This window comes from Dromiciops gliroides, chromosome 5 (genome assembly GCF_019393635.1).
Source record: "Dromiciops gliroides isolate mDroGli1 chromosome 5, mDroGli1.pri, whole genome shotgun sequence".
NCBI lineage: Eukaryota > Metazoa > Chordata > Mammalia > Microbiotheria > Microbiotheriidae > Dromiciops > Dromiciops gliroides.
The window spans coordinates 125,338,924-125,360,210 of record NC_057865.1 but is presented as its reverse complement, the minus strand read 5'-3'; the positions used below and the strand labels follow the sequence as shown (position 1 = coordinate 125,360,210).

Below are 21,287 nucleotides of genomic sequence, written 5' to 3'. Positions count from 1 at the left end.
AAATTCTGATGACATTTATATTTCTCATGCCACTTTTACTCATCCAATTTCTGTGCTATGGATAGCACAAAAATTGACTTTAACTCAGTCCTTGTCCAGATTATTAAGTACTTCTGATTAAATTCAAATTCTTGATGCTTTATTGTAAAAGTAGATCTTTCTTATCCGACTTAGGGTCTAGAATATCAATATTGTCACTAACTAGCCTTGGTGACTTTGGATAAGCTTTCTAAGCCTCAGTTTCTTGGTTCCTCCCAATTAGCTGATTTCCCCCCCAAATTCTATTTGAAGGAAAATACCCAGCTCTTCTATGTCTTCGTCCTCTCCAGACTTCCTCTACAATGCTACACACTTCCTACTTTTTAGCTAGCTTCCTTTTATATACTATCTTCCACCATTCGTATGTAAGCTCCTTGAGGGAAGAGCTATCTTTCTGCTTGTATCTGTAGTTCCAGAATTTAGCACAAGGCACATATTAAGCGCTTAATAAATACCTATTGACTTGACTCAAATCACAATAAATGTCAATAATTTGCTCAGTCCTCTACTCAAAGAGACAATGATATTTATTTTATTCTGAAGCAAAACAAAGCCCACGAATGAGCTCATGTTTGTAGAGGTAGAAATGAAGCTTACACTGTCAGGCCATGGTTCTGCATTATAAACCTGGGTCTCTCTCTTTGTGACACTTGAAATGAGGTTAATTTTCAACTGGATGCTCTTTAGGGTAGGAATTAAATGTACAAAACTCACCTGTCAAAGGTGTAAATGTACAAATCACCTGTCAAAGCACTTTCCATAGTGATAGAATCACATTATAATGATTTTTCATTTCTATTTCAGAAGACCCCTTAAATATATGGGGAGGTATAATATTTATGAACATTTACAATCAAATTTCCCAGGAGACACTTCTGAAACTTTTGCATGATAAGTGATAAAGGAACAATGTAGCCTTATGTTATTATTTTAGGAGGGTTAATAAATTAGCCAATTCCAGAATTAAGCAATATCATTTATAGAATGGCATGTGACTTTTGAGCTTTTGTGTTTGCTAACACACATGCTAAGTCTTATGCAGAACAGATATTTATTTTATTTGAATTTTATGCTCTTCATTATATTCTGATAATGGAGTCCTAAGTTAAAATGTCATCCAGGCTGCAAACATATCTGAATGATGTAAGGGCAGCTTACTGTTCAACTTCTACCCTTAAAGAAAGTAGGCATGCACAGCCTTCTGGGAAAGCACTCTATATACAGTTCAATTGAGATACTGGGAAAATGAGAGCACTTGGGGGTTAGACCTGGGAACCTGGCAACCAGAGTGCTGAAAAAGATTCTTACCACACAAAGAATTTGCATGTTCACTGTGAGGTACCTTTTGTGTAGGGCACCTCTGCATTTCTAGATTGATAATAAGCATAGATACCAAATCTATGCAAAGGATCACAGGTCATGGCAAGCTCTAAGGAGCAGTCTCCCTTCTTTTATTTTCAGGCACAATATGATACTCAGTGTTTGGGGGTGGAGGGGGGGAGAGAGAGCAGTGAATTAACGTTCATTTTTATGATTGCTGCTCTCGTGTACATATAATTCTCTGAAGTGAAAATAAATTATTTTCACTCCAAAAAATAATGTGGCCCAGAAAACAAGAGTATAAAATGAGTTTGTTTTAATGTGCACTTTAAGCCCCTAATTAAAAGAGTGAATGCAACTAGAGTCTCTAGCCACAGAATGGTTTTAAAAAATAACTGAAAGAGAAAGTAATTTGTCTATCTTTGTGATATTCTAAACCAACAACTAAGTTCCTATTCAGTAACAAGGAAAATTTACCTACATTTACTCCATGCGAAATAACATCATGATTAATATAAGTGTGACAACAAAGCACAGCTCCATGACATATGTTCTCCATAACTAGTTTCCAACATAGAGCATATAAACAAGGCCCAAAGGGAGATAAAAGGACACGATTTTGAAAGACCAATGAGTTTAATGCATTTATAAGAATTTTTAAACCCAGAAGCTTCGTTAACATGTACTTCTACTGAAGATTTTGCATAGTGTATAAGGACTGAATAAAGGCATACTTGAGTCAAATTGGAAAGTTGAGTTTAATTTGAGAGACAACTGAAATATGCAGTAAAGGTATGGGTACAGTAGACTAATGTCTATAGACTATTCAAAGTTCTGGGTCTCTTGGATCCTTTGCCATTTTTACTGCCTCATGCTTTGGACATCACTTTTATTTAAGTGGCTTCAAATTCTAGAAGAACAGCTAGTTTTAATTTGGCACTAAAATTTGTAATACAGTTATGGGTTGCCTGGAACTTTGAACAATCTTTTATAAACTCATCGTCATGTTTCTGAGGCAGAGGTTCTCATTGATTATATCAGGGATGACATATCATGAGTCAAGCTGATGTGCTATGAACCAGTCTGTATCTGGAAATAGGTCATATCTAGAGTGAATCTGATAGTTAACAAAGCCCTTTTAATTATGTCATTTGGTACAGTGTTTAGCATGATGTTGGGCACATAGTAGTTACTTAATAAATATTAATTAAGGCCCTCATAACCTTGTCTCCCCACCCAGACTACATCCTTTCCCAGAAAAAGAAAAAAAAACAGTCCCTTATAAGGGGATAAATGGAAAATGCACTGGACAGTGAGTCAGGAAATGTAGGTTCTAGTGCTAATCCTGTCACCAATCAGACTGGGTGACTTTAGACAAGTCACAAGCTCTCTGAGCCTCAGGCTCTTTATCTGTAAAAGGAGGGGGTTGGAGCAGATTATCTTCAGAATCTGCGATATTTCTATAACTTGTTTAGGACAACAAGGAGCTGTGTTACAAATGATTGCCAAATTTGAATTTTTCATGGGGGAAGGTAAACTAGCTTAACGAAAAGAGATGAATCAGATCTGACACCTTAAATTCTACTGGGAGATGGGAAATGAGCGATTTTGCTATGGTAGGGCTGAGGAATAGGGGAACAGGAAGAGAAGCCCCAGCTATACTATACACATTTTGTCCCTGTAATGAAACTCAATTACCTCATCAGCTTGGGTTCTACCAAAGGGGGATTTCTTTTTTTCTTTTTCTTTTCAGGGCAATAAGGGTTAAGTGACTTGCCCATGGTCACACAGCTAGTAAGTGTTAAGTGTCTTAGATCAGATTTGAACTCAGGTCCTCTTGAATCCAGGGCTGGTGCTTTTATCTACTGCACTACCTAGCTGATCCCCAAAGGAAGATTTCTGATAAGCCCACAGATGCTGGGCTGAACTTCTCCTTTGCTTAGCAATCATTTCTTCCTAGTTAGAGCAAGTTCATGGCTTAAATAGAACTAGAGGAAAATGTCAAATGTTTAAGAAAATAAATTGTTTTAAAGCATTTTAGTTCCAAATAACACTCATCATAATATTTAATATTAAAAATCGTCTCACAAATCTTTCTTATAGGCAATATTTTGCTAATAAGACCATAGGACTTGAAAGTCAGGAAGATCTGGGTTAAATTCCTGCCTTTGCCGCTTACAAGCTGTGAGATTATAGATAAGTTATTTAATTTCTCTGTGGCTTAAACTCCCCACCTGTAACTTGAGGATGATAAATCCCATAGTACCTACCCCAAAGGGCAGATGGGAGGCTCAAATGATGATGTGTAGGTAAATACTTTGCAAACTTTAAAGTACTAGCTTTGTAAAGGCCAGTTATTATTATCATTGTACTTAGAAATAATACACCCCACATGTATTTTAAAATGCTATACAATCCAAAGTTTTCAGTAATGCAGTCTGGATTCCCTAAATAGTTAAATTAATGACGTTGAACTGTATTTTCTTTTTTATTTCCAAGGAGATAGTCCCAATCAATAAAAATCAGTGTGTGTGTGTGTGTGTGTGTGTGTGTGTGTGTGGCAATTGGGGTTAAGTGACTTGCCCAAGGTCACCCAGCTAGTAAGTGTCAAGTGTCTGAGGCCGGATTTGAACTCAGGTCCTCCTGAATCCAGGGCCGGTGCTCTATCCACTGAGTCACCTAGCTGCCCCAATAAAAAATCATTTTTGCTTGAGTTTCTCATTTGTTAGTTAGTGAGATTTTACATATCTATGGCAGAAAGGCTAAGGATAAGTTAGACAAGGGATGGAGGAAGAATACTTTTCTTCCTTGTAGTGGGAAAGGAGAACCTCCACACGGCTTTTCTGCTTCTTATTTTAGGGAGGGAGACCAATTCTTACTTTCACATTGAGAAGAAATGAACTACTATGGTGCAATAGATAGTTAAGGAGTGAGAAGATGCCTTATTCTTATCCTAGATCTTTCAGTAATTCATTGTAACCAAGTCACTTAACCTTTGGATGGTTCAATTTCTTCAGCTATAAACTTGCCTTACCAGCTTCACAGGAATGATGGGAAGATAAAATGCCTAATAGATTTTGAAACAGTCCTCCACCAAGGAGCTTTACTCTGCTGTTAAGGTGACCCAGGGTTCTTAAAGGCCATACCATTTGTTGATGAGCTTTGCTAGGTCCTACCAAACTGGAAAAACTTTGAGTGAAGTCTTGTTGATTCCCTATGGTCTGTGGATTAGTCTATTGAGAGATGCTTATCATCAGAAGATTGGCCATAAAGTTTTAGAATTATTATTATTATTTGGTGATAACAACTTATTATTATTAATTATTTGTCAAGAGCAACTCAAGAAGACCATCTGCTAAAGTGTGAGGAGACTGCTATCTTTGTGAGTATAGGGAATATACCAACACTGGTGAAATCAAGACTTTTGAAGTATTGAGGTAAAATCTTGAGGGGATGGTTTCAAGTGCTACAAATATAAGGAATTTTTAGTGGAGACTATTTGGCCCAACTTCTCTATTTTCCTGATAAAGACAGTGAGGTCCAGATAGGTTAAGTGACTTGTCTGAGGTCACAAGGCTAGCAATTAGCATTGTGAGGATTCTTGATTCCCTGTCCTACACATTTTACATTTAAAATGGATTATTATTGGAGGCCCAAGATTCTTACTAGTCCATGCATTCTAAACCATATTTAGCAATCATTGACAGTAGTTACTTTTTTGTTTTTCTGCCTCAGTTTCCATTTAACTCTCTGTAATAGAAAACTAGTTAAACATGGTTGTAAGAAAGAAGGGATAACTAGAGAAAATGAATGATCAGATTTTATTGGAAACCTTCAGTTAGAAATCTAAGTAGTTATATGTAAATTTTACTCTAAACACAGCAAAATGGGGCAAGAAAGGCTCTTTAGGGGTCAGGCAGTCCTACCAGGCTTTCAAGCAAAACTGCAACCTAAAGGATCCTGGATAATTTTTTTTAAACTTCCTGAGAAAACAAGCCTTACTCAGTTACTGATTCCCATTTTTAACAACCCTAACAAATGCTAAAAGATGTAGATAATGGCTTTCAGAATGTTAGGCAATAGATAGAACTTCAGTGGAGGATTTATAGAAGGATGTGGACAATTGTTGAATATAATATTAAGGCATGGATGGGTCATCATCTGTACTGATGTATACCCCCACATCAATAAGCTTATGGGTTCATCCAATTATTCAGTATTAGGAAATATTTACTTTTCACTTAATATAAATGTCATGTGTTTTAGCTTAAATCCATTATTTTTCATCTTATCTTCAGTGGAGATAAAGATTGATCTCCTCCCTTCCTCTCTGCGCCCCCCCCCCCTTCTCTCTCTCCTGTGTGTGCTTTTGTGCCCATGAATGCTGAATACTCAGGGTACTCAGGTTCTCACACTGAAATTCACATCTTGTGAAACTATAGTCTTTCTTCCCATACCCCATAAAGAAAGGTGGTATCAATTGCTGAATTTTGGTTTTGCACTGAATGCTCACTCAGCTATTATTTAGCTCATATACCATCAAGGTCTTCTGTGAATTCTGGCCCAAATGGTATAATTTTTTTTTAAAAATCAAAAAGAAGATATTGGTATATCAACACCACAATATCATCACACCACATTTAAGACAATGGCATGTGCATGCAGGGGTTGGTTAATCACCTGTTTCCTTTTCTGCTGGGCCTAAAATATAAGCAAAGAGAATAGAGGGAAAAAATGATCATTACTCCACACAAAATCATATCAGGGTAACAGGCCAATCTAGTACAGAAAAAAATGTGGCTGATTTTCTATTTTCACTAGAATTTGATTTGATTTTAGGTGTGATCCAAATATAATTGTAATGATTCTCTCCTAAGAAGCTAAAGCCAACAGAACTCAAGAGCATGGAATATTTTTTTTCCTTTGATAAATAGGCATTTCTTTTCTGAAAGGGGAAGGTTTGTTATTCCCATTTGACCATGTTTTGTGAATGGTCCCATAATTGACATTATTATCTTATCAGTGGTACCAGTAAAAGAAAGAAAATGAAGCTGTCCATTGTATTTTTGTCCCTATTAGGAATATATGGCAAAGAAACCATAAACCTTCATTTAAAGGGGTTAGTTTTATATTCCAAACATAAATAGGTCCTATTTCTTGTCACTATGCTGTAGGCCTAGGGTTATGCCTATTTTACTAGTAAGAAAAAGTCTTGGTGAAATGTATATTCAATAATAAATCTTTTAAGTTTGCATATAAAAATTTGGACTATAGCTCAGAAAGAGAGAAAGAGATTGTAAGATATAGAAAGGGATATAAAAGTCCTTGTTCCCTTTAAATATTCTTGGATAAGCCAGTGGTCCAAATGAAATAAACATGAATCCATGTAATGGATTCATGGAGAAAAAAGCATTCTTATGAATTTTTGTGTATAGAATTCATCATTTCTTCAAAATTATTTTTTTATTTACTAAATTTGTCTATGGACGCCCTTCCTCCACTCTACTTTCTCTCTTACATATAGTTTTAAAAGGTTATAAAGTCTATTTTTACATTCATTTTCTTTATCAATTTTCAAAAAGTCCAATATCCCCAAACCATCAAAATTATTTCACTGAGTATTCAGAAACTGAACACTAAGATATTTCTTTCTCATTTCTTCCAAATGATATAACATTCATTGCTTTTGCTTTAACACAACATGATATCATAATTAATGATGTTAAACTGGTAACTAAGGAGATTTCATGTTGTTACTCTCGTGATATAATATTGGTTGCTATAGTGATGGGATGGCTTTTTTTGTTAATCACTCAGGAGGTTGGTTAACTCATGCTTGTCAGAGAGCTTGACCAGATTTGGAGAGAAAAAGAATTCATACTATAGTTAATCATATCATCCTTATTTCATTTTCTGTGATTTTGATCACAGTTTTAAAATAAGCTGATGCTTATATGCTAACTCTATAGTAAGTATTTTAATATTTAAAAGTTATTGAGGATTTTCAAATGCTGATTATTTGTTAGAATGTGGTTTAGAAATGTGTGCATTTGAAAAATCATTAATGAAAAGCTTTTCCTTCTCCAAAGTTAATTCCATATGCATATTATGAAACATTATGTTATGCTTATTTAAACAATCACAATCCATTTCTCTTCCCTTAAATTATTTCAGTTTATACATCTTAAGAAAAAATTTGGTCCTATGACCACACCACAAGTTTCAATATCCTTTTAAAATTATTCTAAGCATCATTATCCTTAATGAATAAAATCCAAAGAAAGAGAAAAAATGCACAGTTTTCTCATGAGATCTAATCTTTCAAATGCATTAATATATTGCAAGTAATTAAAAGCTCTGGGTAGCTCTATCGGTTTATTTCAGTACTGACGATATCAACAAGTTTCCCATTTCTAAGCGTGAGTACGGAACATCAGAAAACAATCTCACATGACATTACATTGTTATCGATCAGCACAGAATATACTGCCAATAGTTTAAACGTTAGACATACTTACAGTAATGCTAAAAAATACAACCCATGAAAACACCTTTTCGTTTCTTGAAAACTCAAAATAAGAACAAAGGATAACTTAAGCACGGAGCCTGGGTCTTTCATTCAAGCAAAGTCCCAGGAGGCATATTAAAGCAATGAATAGGAAAAAGCTCTACAGTTCACCAGCTGAGATTTTAATGAGACATTTCCCCTTGCTATGGTACAGGTTTGTTCAGGAAAAGGAAAAGACTTCTCACAGAATAGTCAGTTAATAGGCATTGCTGGCTCCCACAGCCACTTCGGCAATTGCTCACTGTACTGACCTTCTATTTTGGCATATTCTGTAAGTCTAGTGTAATTGATCAAGGCAGCCTCCTCTAGACACTTTCTGACCACTTTCTTCACCTCTTCTGCTGGTATAGGAGTGGCAATATCTTTCATTAAAACCTACCAAAGAAACAGGAACAAATCACATAAAGCATCTTCAAGTCTAATATTCATAGTAAGCAGTGTTAGAGAACATCAAAGGGAAGGAGAATTGGTCAGTGGGTTATTGCTTGTCATCTGAAACATACTCCATTCCTCTTGTCTAAACCCTCATTTATTAAATGTATCAAAACCTTTCACATGCCATGTCAGCATTCTGTATTACTAGTCAGCCGCTCTCCGGAAACACTCAAGACCATCCAGTGGAGCTGCGATTGTAGATCGGGATTATAGTGCATGAGAAAAGATAAAAAATGAAAAGTTTGAAAGGCATACCCTGAGTTCAAAGCGAAGCTTTTCCGAGTACTACACTGAGTAACATGTTAGAAGAAAAATAAAACCACAGCAAAAAATCCGCTAAGGATGAGCAGTGTGGATTGCTTTTGAATTAACACCCTCCTTTCTCTGCTCAATGTATTCTTAATTACTGTAACCTGCTATTACTAATGAGAAAATATGCTGAAAGTAGAGGAAAAGATCCCTAGTCTTGGAAAAAAGTTTTTTTTATAATTGAAGTTTTCAATGCTTGTGTGTATATTTAACCTTTTTCTGAAAGATTAAAAGGGTATCTGTCTACTACTGTTCATTGGCCTCTTAAATCATGTCTTCCTTATTTCTCTGAAAAGATAATTAAGTGAAAATTAATTTAGAAGATGAATGCTTAGTTTTTCAAACTCTAAGTAATCTCTATTCCAAAACAGATTTCACATTATACTGTCTACTTAAACGGTTCAATAATGACTATGAATTTTTTCCCCAATACTCAGGGATGGATGCATATTTCTCAATACATATCTCAGTGCCTGCCCCAAGCCTTCACACCTTCAATAAGGTTTTGTTATCTTGCTTTTAAGAAAGTTTGTTTTTAATAAAGCAAATAGTGTGAAAATGTGGCCACAATATTAAAATACTTAGTAATTTTCAAATATGGTGCATTTGCTTAGTGAATTCATTGTTTTATTAATATTTTGCCTTGGTGGAAACACTGTATTGTTTCCCAATTTCTACCTTTATTATTCCATTCCTTTTTAACTACTTTATCATCCAAGACTCTTATAATTCTACTAGTCAACATTTCTTTGGCTATTTTAAAATGAAAGCAAAATTCAACCTTATCACAAATTCATTTTTTCTTAATGTAATTTTATGAGGGAAAAACACGGGAACATATAGTTGGGACTTTATATCAGACACAAGGTATTCTAGTGCCTGAATAATCCTTGTGGTTTATTGGCCCATGGGTTCAATAGCTGTATATCTCAAACTAGAGTTGTTCCCTTTTTTGAGGGCAGAAGGGGAGGCAGATCCTTAATTTCATTGGTCGAGGGAATCAAGAGGAGGAACTTGGGATTGGAAAAGCAGAAATACTTATCTGGCTAGTGGAACAGAGACCTAGGCAGAAGGTGGGGGAGGGGTCTAGGTTTAGAATTGCCTTCACTGATGCAGATAAGTAACTAGTCTGTAACTTAGAGCTGTAGACAGTTGTTGGAGACACTGAGAGATTAAATGATTTACCTGTGCTAAAACTGCTAGGATGTGTCACCAAAAGGACTTGAGCCTAGAATTTCCTGACCAAAAGGCTGGACATATACCATGTTAACTCTCACTGTTATCAAAGAAACACCAAATTCAAATTGAAACTGACCCCACCCCACCAAGGGTGAATTCAATTATTAGGGAAAAAAACCAAACTACTCAGAATGTGATTCTCTGCCATCTTATAAATCTGAGAAATATTTAAATCAGGCAAAATTTCATAGAATAACAGGCTAAATGGAGGAATCTAATACCGTTCTTGGCAATGGGAGTATAAAAAGTCAAGACCTGTAAAAAAAGTGATCTATTATATTTCTTCTGCTTTCTCTTTATTTGTATAGTTTCTCTTAATATATAAGCCACCAGAGTTCTAGTTTGAAAGGTGTCTTTTTAAGAGGTAAAGTCCAGTAGTAGGGAAGGGTGACTATGATTATACCAACTAATGAAAACATCTGAAGAGGGTAGAAGTGAGGTATTTCTCCTCAATTCCACCAGAGTCAAGGTTGGGACAAAGAGACTATGTTTAGGAGCAAGTTTCTTGCCACTTTTTCTTCTTTGAAGAAACCTAGCAAAGGAATTTGGCTTTGTTGAACAGTGGGTACATCCAGATATGAAAGAGCTTTTAAGGATTTTTTGGGTACCCAGGTGTATTGCTGTTGTTGTTAACTCAGTACATTTTTACCCAGACTTTAAAAAATTTACAGCTTGCAGCTCTTCAGTGTAAAATTTCAATATTATGAAAATCTAAACCAAACAAGAAACTACCACACAAACTTTTTAAATTCCATCTTGCTCTAGCTGAGGTACAGTAATCAGGGATGAGGCAATGTGGAGCAGGGCTAGAATATGAAATCCATACTGAATCCTAAGATCTTATTTTTGCAATCCGTTTCAGCTCCCCTTTGCGATTCCTGGAATGGAGTTGGCTTCTTTTTTCCTATTTGGAAAGGTGCTGATGTGAAATGAAATATCTAAAATGAATTTAGCATAAGAAAGGATAAAAGATGGCAAAGGAAGCCAGCAAATCAGAGTTATGAGATCAGCCCATGAACAACAGAAATTTTCCAATAAATTCTTAATGGTGATGTAGAACAAGCAGGATTTGTCTTATTTCTATATATCCATTCCTTATCTTTTCCCCACAAATGCTTTTTAGATGATTTTGTTGTTTTAAGGAAGTCCCAATGAAGAAATTCCCTCTGCCCATACTGTACTGTCCCTGCTCTGAAACTGAGAGTTTAGAGTTGCTTAGAACACTCCCAGATCAAACGACTAGTCAGGAGTTATACATTATACAGCTTGTATCTGTCAGAGGCAGAGTGAGACTTGAATCCAAGTCTTTTTGACTTTGTGGCCAGCTATCTAGATGCTATGCTACCCTGATGCACAACTCTAATTGTTTATGATACATAAAAAAGTTTCTTCCTTTAAAATATTTGAGTTTCTGATGAGGCAGAGAAATATAATTTTAGAAAAAATGCTATTTTAATATGCAAGGATGGAATCCTGTTTTCTTTTCTCTTGTTAAAGGATAATCGATTTCCACACGTTGAACAACAATTTATGATGCTTTAGATTAGGCATCATTGGAGAAATCAATCTTCAGGTGAGTTTTCTATGTAAAGAAAGAGAATAGCTAGCTAGTGGGTATTGCATAAAAAAATGTTCTAAGTCTAAGGAGTGGGGGTGTTATGATGAGAGATGGAAGAAATGATGGGAGGTTCAAAATGTGAGATGAACAGAAACATACCAATGGAACATCCTAAGAGTGAGAAGAGGGGCAGCTAGGTGGTACAGTGGATAAAGTACCAGCCCTGGATTCAGGAGGATCTGAGTTCAAATCTGGCCTCAGACACTTGACATTTACTAGCTGTGTGACCCTGGGCAAGTCACTTAACCCTCATTGCCCCCAAAAAGAAAAAAAAAAGAGTGAGAAGAAAGTTAATGTGTAGAAAGGCAACAAGGGCAGTATGAAGGGATCTTTGTGAGCACAACTGAGCTATTCAGAATGGACAAAAGACAGACAAAAAAAGATAACCATGGCTTGACTAGAGGGGAAATAAACTGGAGAATAGGAAGCCAGTGAAACCTTACTTTAACAGAAGACACACCTGCAGAAGCAACAGCAGCATTTGAGAATTTTATTCTCAAGAGACAGAGAAGAGAGACAGAGCTGAAGATGATGGAGTGTGATGGAGACAAGGAGAAATACCATAAAGAGAAAAAAAAAGCAGTCAAGAAATACATAACTTTTACTAGTTCCAAAATAGAAGGACATGACATAGGAAAACTCAAGTACAAACATACCCTTTCGAGTAATGAAAGCGTAGCTTTGAGAGCACCTTCAGGCCGTCCAAAGGGAAAGCAGTATCTTTAAAAACAAAGAAACAAAAAAGGGACGAGAGGTCAAATATTTATGTCTAATTTAAAAGCTCCTGTAATAATATCTTGTTCAATGAAAAATAATGGAATTCAGTGAAGGGAGGACAGTTATTAGCAGTTTCTACAGGAAAGCTTTTGACTGTGCATATTTCGTTCAGTTTCATACCATAAATGCCCTAAATGCTGCAGTAAAAAACAAAAACAATACAAAACAAAATAACACCCTCCCAAAACCCCCAAACCTCCCCAAAGTCTGAAGTATCCTATGCCTTTCTAGTAATAAGTGCTCAGAGTATGTGCTAAAAAATGTAAAGTTGGTATATGAATAATGATGAATACTGCAATAAAATGCATTTTATAATAAATTTTTATTCCTTTCATCTTTTTTTTTTGTTTTTGATGAGGCGATTGGGGTAAGTGACTTGCCCAGGGTCACACAGCTAGTAAGTCTCAAGCATCTGAGGTCAGATTTGAACTCAGGTCCTCCTGAATCCAGGGCTGGTGCTTTATCCACTGTGCCACCTAGCTGCCCCCTATTCCTTTCTTTTTAAAAAAGCTTTAATATAAAATGAAATGACATATATGCATTTGTCACTGAAAAACAGAAGAAGCTCCTGACACAGTCATTCTAACTACCAGGACAAGACTGCGGTTTTCCAGCTCCCCTTTCCGTCACCCTCCATCATATTCACAAACTTTCCCATGTAACATTACTTCAATCCTCTGCTAGTCTTTCGTGAACCAGTAGTGATTTGACCTGAGTCTATACCACATCTTTCAGGTACCAGCTCTCTGATATGTTACCTTGATACTCTGAAAATACAAGTGCATGGGGAGAAGAGGGAGGATAGAGCAGCAGATTGAGAAAGGTGTGAGTGGGCTGAACAGGACATTCTTGCCACAAAGTGGTAATGGGCTCTTGCTGCTTGTTCTTCAGGCCCCTTTCCACTTAAGAATGTAGCATGTTATGGCCACTTCCATCCTGGGAGCTCTAGACTGGCTTCTCCCTCTTTTCTTGAGCTATGTTCAGCAAAACATTTACAATGTTACCGGAGCTATACTGGCTTCAGAGTGCCATCTTGTTATGACTTATTCATCTTTCAAATGATAACTTGAAAGGAAAAATAGGATTGATTTTTTTTCAGATTATTCATAATCAAAGGTACTTTTACTTAAAAATACTGCTTTGGGGCAGCTGGGTGGTGCAGTGGCTAGAGCACAGGACAGAAGTCAGGAGGACCTGAGTTAAAATATGGCCATAGACATTTAACACTTACTAGCTGTGTGACAGTTGGCAAGTCACTTAACCCTGACTGGCTCATCAAAAACCAAACCAAACCAAACCAACAAACAAACAAACAAAAAAACCAAACAACAACAACAACAACAACAACAAAACCCTTTGCTTTAAAATGCAACCATGTTCCTTTAGAAAACATATAGAAATTATATCAATACCTGAAACTCATGGTTTCCATGATCTAGGAAAACATGATTAAATTCGAATCATCACATAAACTCCACTTAAGAGTTCTTGGTATGTAGGATTAATGAATCATAGATGTCAAGTCATTGTGGCTGTCAACGCTTTCATTTTACAGATGAAATGAGCTGTCCATAGTCTTACAGGTAAGGACAGAGCCAGGATTCAAACCCAGATCCCTGGACTCCAAAATCCAGTATACTTTCCCCTCCATCAAGCTGCTTCATTACTATTTAATCCATTCATAAACCTTTATCTTTGGTGGGGTAATATCATTATATGGAAAAAAAAAGATTTGTTTTCTATTTTTCTCTGATACTGATTTTAAATTCAGATAATTTTGTAAAACTAAATTTCAGTAAGTTTAAAGCTTTAAAAAATAAAAATGTGCTCATGCTGTTATAAGCTTTAGTTTTGCTAATTTTTCATTAACTCATATAAAGCCTGCAACCAGTCATACAAATATGGCGGCAGATTGCTTCAAAATTGCCTTTCTCCCATATTTTCTCCCTTACCACTCTCCTCAAAAAACCCTTTCCCTTCCTCCACATTTTTTTTTTTTGCAAGAGTGGGGTTTAATAGGCAAGGAAATATTTATTGAATGGACTGGTTTCTTTCTTTCTTGGGGGGAGGGACAGGCTATTAGCAAATTAGCAAAATGGTTTTAATCATCTTGTATATCCACAATCTTAATCCATTTTTAAGTAAAACACAAATTTGGCTCTTGTACAGTATTTCCCTCCTCCTGCCTAAATCTTTTCAGTGTATTTGCATAATCCATTCATTGTTGCCCCTATTGTTTATTCCCATTAAACTGTAGGTAATACACTTTATGAATGGAATGCTACTGATCTCCAGATTACTTTTAGCATTTCAGGTCTCTGAAGTCCCACTGGGTATGTTTTAAATTAGCATTAGCTTCCATTACATAAGTATATGTAAATATTTCAACATACTTATGGAGTAGAAGTAATCCTGAATTAATAAGGTACAGAAGCTGACTATTAGTGCCCTTTACATATTCAGGGTGTCCCAAAAATCTTAGTGCAGTGTTAAACTATTGTAACTTTAAAACAGCATTAAGACTTCTGAGATAATGTGTGTATATACAAATACACACAAAATTATATATTTATACATATGCATATATAAAGATGCACATATACATATAAACCCATTCTTTAAAAATATAAACATTTTTATCTAAAGTTTTGAATTCCAAATTTTATCCTTCCTTCCCTCCTTCCCCTCCCCCCTTCCTGAAGTGATAAGCAGATATAAGTTATATATGTGCAATAATGTAAAACATTATCACATTAGTCATTTTGTATAAGAAGACTTGAATTTTAAAAAATGAAAGTGAAAAATAGCATGCTTCAGTCTGTGTTCAATAAATATCAGTTCTTTCTTTGGAGGTTGATTAGTCTTTGGGATTGATGAGAATAGTTAAGTCATTCACAATTCTTGATCAAACAATATTGCTGTCTCTGTGCACAGTGTTCTCCTGGTTCTGCTCACTTTACTATACATCAGTTCATACAAGTCTTTCCAGGCTTTTCTGGAATCATCCTGCTTGCCATTTCTTATAGCACAATAATATTCCATCACCATCATATACTACAGTTTATTTTGCCATTCCCCAATTTATGGACATTCCTTTGATTTTCAATTCTTAGCCACCACATAAAGAACTTCTATAAATATTTTTGTATAAGTAGGTCTTTTTTCTCTTTTGTGGAATATCTTTGGGATATAAACCTATCAGTTTAAACCCATCCTTTAGAAAGATATTATCTTTTATCTTAAGTGTACATATATTTACATATATAAATATTAAAAGGAATAAAATTCTTTTTTTTCAACTTTTTAACAGAAATATTGGCTTCAGATTATGAGAAGGTTGTCATTTTTTTTAGGACCTTTAAAATTTTCTTGAATAATCTAGCTATAAGTATGTGTGTGTGTGTGTGTGTGTGTGTGTGTGTGTGAAACCAAAGAATTTTTTTTTTTAACAAAAAACTAATTTTACTGCTGTAACTTTTTTGATATGTGTTGACTGGAAATGAGTATCTGAGCTGCCATTATGTCAAGATTCAAGGTACACTGATTGCACCTTTGTGCTGGGAGGCATAATAGGGTAATGGAGCTATCACTGAAGTGCCTGTAGAGGACATCCTTATTTTACAGATCAGGAAACTGATGAGTAAAGAGGATAAATGTTTTGGCCAAGGTCACTCAAGGATCAAGTAGCAGGGACTTCAATAGGTCATTCATTGGAAGTCTTCTGTTTTGTTTTTTCGTGGGACAATGAAGGTTAAGTGACTTGTCCAGGGTCACACAGCTAGTAAGGGTCAAGTGTCTGAGGCTGGATTTGAAATAAAGTCCTCCTGAATCCAGGGCCGGTGCTTTATCCACTGCGCCACCTAGCTGTCCCCAGAGTCCTCTGTTTTCATGGAGGTATCTAAGTAAATCCCTAGGACAATTTTAATAATTGTATTGTGATGATAAAAAGTTTAATAGCTATAGATATATCTAATGGAAATGGGATGAATACAAAAAAGAAAAAATAGTAAGTATGTAAGAAATAAATACTCCAGGTTTATTTTTTGGTGTAGACCTCTAGACTGTGTCAACTTCTTCAGAATTACCCCTAAATTATTCCAAATGTCCAAATGAAATATCTTCTTTTTAAACATAAGTCCTCTTTCTCATATATATATATATATATATATAAACAAACTTTTCAAACGGGTCATAAAATCTTTTATATACTTGAAGGTTATAATCAAGTCAACCCATGACTCTTTCTTTTGGCTTATCAAGCTCTTCATATGATAAAAAGTTAGAATTGGTACAGAAATGAAATCATGTCATTTAGATCTTGAAGGGACACCGACAATCTTATGTGATAAGAAAACAGTTAAAATGACTTTCTAATGGTCAGAAACCTAGTGTTAAAATAGTCAAATATAAAATTGAGTGTATTGGAAATTCCTTAATACTATACTAATTCAATTGACCTAGTCATCCCATTCATATTTTTGAGTCACAAAAATTCACTCCTTCTTTGTTCCAGTCTTAGGTAAATATGTGGTCTTTTTTTTTTTGGGGGGGGGTGAGGCAATTGGGATTAAGTGACTTGCCTAGGGTCACACAGCTAGTAAATGTTAAGTGTCTGAGGCCGGATTTGAACTCAGGCTCTCCTGATTTCAGGGCCGGTGTTCTATCCACTGTGCCACCTAGCTGCCCCAATATGTAGTCTTTTTCCTTGCCAAAGACAAGCCTACTTGTGTCCTTTACCCTAGACTCTCCCCTTCCATGGTTTATTTCTCTCTAATGTTTAATTTCTCTATTTAGGTGAAAGGTACATGGCCACAAAGAAGCACATGGCAAGGTCTTTGCCCTCGAGGAAGGTGAACATATAAAGATAATTACCAGTGTAAGGCTCTATATAATAAGCATCAAGTGTGTGGTATGGATTGCAAGTAATAAGGCCAGGACAGAGAAAGAAGAGATCACTGAAGCAACTCACAGTGTGATCAGCTTCAAAGAGGAGTATGAATTTTAGTTAACCCTGATAGATGGGTAAGAGAGAAAAGAGAGAAAAAAATAAAATAATTTCAAATGAGAAAAAGAGCCCTTCCCTGTATCTCACTGAAAAGTAGACTGAAATAATATTGTAGACAGTTTTGCATGAAGAAGGCTAAATATACTGGATGTAATCTTGTAGGCAACTGGGGAGCCATTGTAGGATTTCAACTGGGAAGTTATATTATGAATAAACTAGTGGCCCCTTGCAGGATAAACTGGAGAACAGTACTCTTGTCAACACAAGGGAAACCATACCTGAAATGGCTAATTTGGTTTTCTAAAAGGGAAGACAGCCTTTCTTTAATCTCCTCAAACCTTTCTTTTTCTTCCACTGAAACGGTTCCAATTCCATCAGGTCTGTAAAAAAAACCCAAAAAACAAAAAACAGAGAAAAAGCCATTTAATTACAGACAACAGGTTTCTTTTTTATATTGCTTGGTGCTGTGTAGGCAGTGTAGATCTGCAAAGTATGTTAATGTTACATCCACACAATATCAATAATTCATATTATCTAGTCATTTTCTGACCTCATTTTTGTTTAGAAAAGTCCGTACAACAAAGGTTATTAGTTTGAATTATATAGATTGGCTTGTTACATAAATAAAATACATTGGATAAATTTACAAATACTCCCTTCATATGCTGACCTAGAATGAAAGGAACTATTGTCTTTTAGCCAGTGTTCAAGGTAATGGATTATGAGAAATATTTTCAAGATTTATAGAAAACAATGAAAAGTCCTTGAAAATGACTGTGAATAGTATTTTCTAGTAGTACCAAACATTTAACCATGGAAGTGAATGCTGCATAAGTTGTAATATTATAAAAATCTACTGAATGGAATCTAAAATTTATTAACTAGACTTATACCAAATAAGAATGACAACATTTTATTTTGACTTTTACTGCAGCAAATTTGGAGGGGGAAATGAATATTATGTATGCAATTAGAAACTCCTACTACTGTTAGAGATTGTAATCCTTCTCTAATTAAAATATAAATGTATGTATACACACACAAAATGAGAATTGTCCAAAGAAAGTTAGAAACTAAATATAAATCTTCCTTATTTCAAATTCAGAATGAAGGTAAAGCTACATCCATATCAAAGGAGTTTATAGTCTTAGCCATAACCTTTCTATAATTTGATCACCTATAATTCCCCTACTGAAATCTGACTGTCTGAATATTTTTGGTCATATAACTAGATATAAATCATACTGAATCTATATTTGCTTCATAACTTGTAATATGTTTGCATAGCCAAACCATTAAGTATGAGAGCTGTCCTTGATGATAATTAATAATTCCTGTCCTTATTAATTCTACTCTCTAAAGATTCTATTTTTAATTTTTGAAGAATAGAAGATTGTTTTCTATGATTTCATTTTCATTTAAAATTGTGTCATTGTATGCAAAAGATAAGAAAGGAATGTACATTTCATGAGAATGAAAGAAAAACAGTTTGTAATAACTTTGGACACAGATTTAAATTTGATGTGTTCATTGTGATATATACGGAGATGTATCTTTGATGCTTGTTAACTATAGTCAATTAAAATTAAAGCAATTAATTTTAAAAGTTGCATCTTAATCATAATGACACAAAGACCTTTCATTCAGCAATCAGATCAAAAGCATCTCAAGTGGAATGAATTTTTCCCACATGTAGATGAATAATTTAAGTGTTTTCATATAAACTTATAAATTACCGAGGTTCATTCTTTAAAAATATTTCTTACAATTATATCTCATTATTAATTTCTAAAATGCCAAAAGTTTGATTTTTCTACTCTGGATAATTCATCAGTAACATTTATTCCATCAGAAATAATTTTAATTTAACCTCTCACAGAAAAATTCCAAATGTCAAAATATTGGTCATTCATTATTTCTTCAGGGAATTGAAAAAAAATTGCTCTATAATGAGGGAAAAGTATAAAAAATGCATAGCAATTAAATACTAGCCGATGATGAAAGTTGAAAACAGTTTCATAATAATGAACTTGTCAGGTAATACTTTGACAAATCAACCTTCTTACACGGAGCAGCTGTTAACATGCCAAACACGGATACACACAGGTGTTTTCCTGGTTGTAATATTAACAAGCATAAAAATCGTTCATGGAAGATCAACCACATGAACTAATGGTAACTTAACTTTATTCATCAAGGGTAAGGGTAAGGGGTGCAGAGGTTCATGGCATCATCACATGAAGCAACATTTTTTTTCCCCTAGCTGAATGAATTTTTTTTTTTAATTTCTTGGGTCCAAGCAGAGAACTTCCCTCAATTTTCAAATGTTTCAGACAGCAATAAAAACAAATGTACTAAAGACACGTGTGACTATTTCTATTGCTTTACTGTTTCACAAAGTTGACATGAAAGAGCAAATAACTTATCTCCCTTGTTCTGATGAACAGCATGACATTTTGCCTCAGCACTCTGACAGACACAACATGGTTGTATCCGAGTGAATTTCACTGTTAGTGCTTGGGGTTGTCAGGTGAGATCATGAACCACAGGATTAAAATAAAGAGTTCTGTCATATTAAACCTCACTGGGGCATGTCATATACATGACAGATAGGAGCCAGGGGTTTACACAATGACATGTGAGAAAGGTAAGCCAGGACGATGTCACATCGGTCAGCCTTCATCACAACAGGAATTGTCTTACATACTGAGGGGTTGTCACTTTGCCACATGTATTACCAAGTGAGGCATCAGACTGGCATGTTAAATAAAGCACCTAACACTTAGACTTCTTCACATGGGTTGATTCTATTCCAAGTAGCTAAATGAAGATGCAGTTCATAATGAGTGTATGAAATGCCCTCCACCACAAATTATTGACACACATTACCAAGTGTACATATTATCCAGTGAAAGGAGAGCCTTTCAGAAAGTCATCCTCTCAGATAAAGACATGTTTTCTACATCAAGCTTACAAAGGAAATTCTAAAGAATTTCCAACCAGAAATGAGGAAGTATAATCTGTATTAAAACATAATACAGCTGCAGCTGAGACATACTGACAGTTGAAACTATCTAAAATATAACCTTTCATTGGAAATCAAAAGCTTAAAAATCCATGAGAATTTCAAATGAAATGGATGTATTTCATATGTCAATATGACATAATTTCTGTATGTCAATTATTCCATTAGGATTTCAGATCAAGAAAATCAACACCTTAAATATGAAATGCAGATATTATTGAATGGCTCATTTTAAGTTGTGAATTTTCAGAAAACCTTAAATGAATCTAACAACCAAACTGTAAGTAGTGGGTTCATTTCATTGATCTATTAAGTACATAGTATGTGTAAGAGAGTCGGCTAGCTGATCAGAAGAAATATATATTATATATTTATAATAATATTTTATTTTTCCCAATTACATGTAAAGGTAATTTTAAACATTCATTAAAAAAGGTTTTGAGTTCCAAATTCTCTTTTTCCTACCTTCCCCTCCCTATGTCCCTGAGATAGTAAACAATTTGATATAGATTATACATGTGCAATCACGCAAAACATATTTCTGTATTTATATTATATATATTTTAAAATTTATATACAAATTCAGACCTTGCACATATTAGCAATAGGAGGTGTAAAAGCTAGAAAGAGATCAGTTAAGTCAAGCTTTGTGTTACTGATTATAGCAAGCAATGAATGATTACCAACCCTATTATTAATATTAATAAAACACAAATTATTTGGAAACATGATCTAAAAGCAGTAAGAATAGGAAATTAAATAAATAATGAAGAAACTGATATTTTAATCTGGATAAAAAGGCCTCCATATAAAAATTTAACACACATTTCATACATAGAATGAAAGATTAAGGCAGATTTTCATTATTACTATTTAATAATTTAGAATTAGCAACTTTACTAATAAATGAAATAATAATTTTTTAAAATCTAAGATGGAACAAGAAAATTTT

The 21,287-nt window shown here is 34.8% G+C and overlaps 1 protein-coding gene across 13 annotated transcripts in view; it reads right to left on the bottom strand.

The window, feature by feature from the left end:
* The window catches only part of CADPS2 (calcium dependent secretion activator 2), a 746,428-nt gene that overhangs the window by 159,699 nt on the left and 565,442 nt on the right, over positions 1-21,287 (bottom strand). For 9 of the 13 annotated variants that reach the window (XM_043965472.1, XM_043965468.1, XM_043965470.1 and 6 more), the window contains exons 14-17: positions 17,589-17,690; positions 12,185-12,248; positions 8,179-8,302; positions 6,040-6,060 (exon numbers count right to left, since the gene is read on the bottom strand). In XM_043965472.1, coding sequence (XP_043821407.1) covers positions 6,040-6,060; positions 8,179-8,302; positions 12,185-12,248; positions 17,589-17,690 — 311 coding nt within the window. The remainder of the gene's footprint in view (positions 1-6,039; positions 6,061-8,178; positions 8,303-12,184; positions 12,249-17,588; positions 17,691-21,287) is intronic. The other 4 variants (XM_043965471.1, XM_043965483.1, XM_043965481.1 and 1 more) reach the window with 1 other exon arrangement.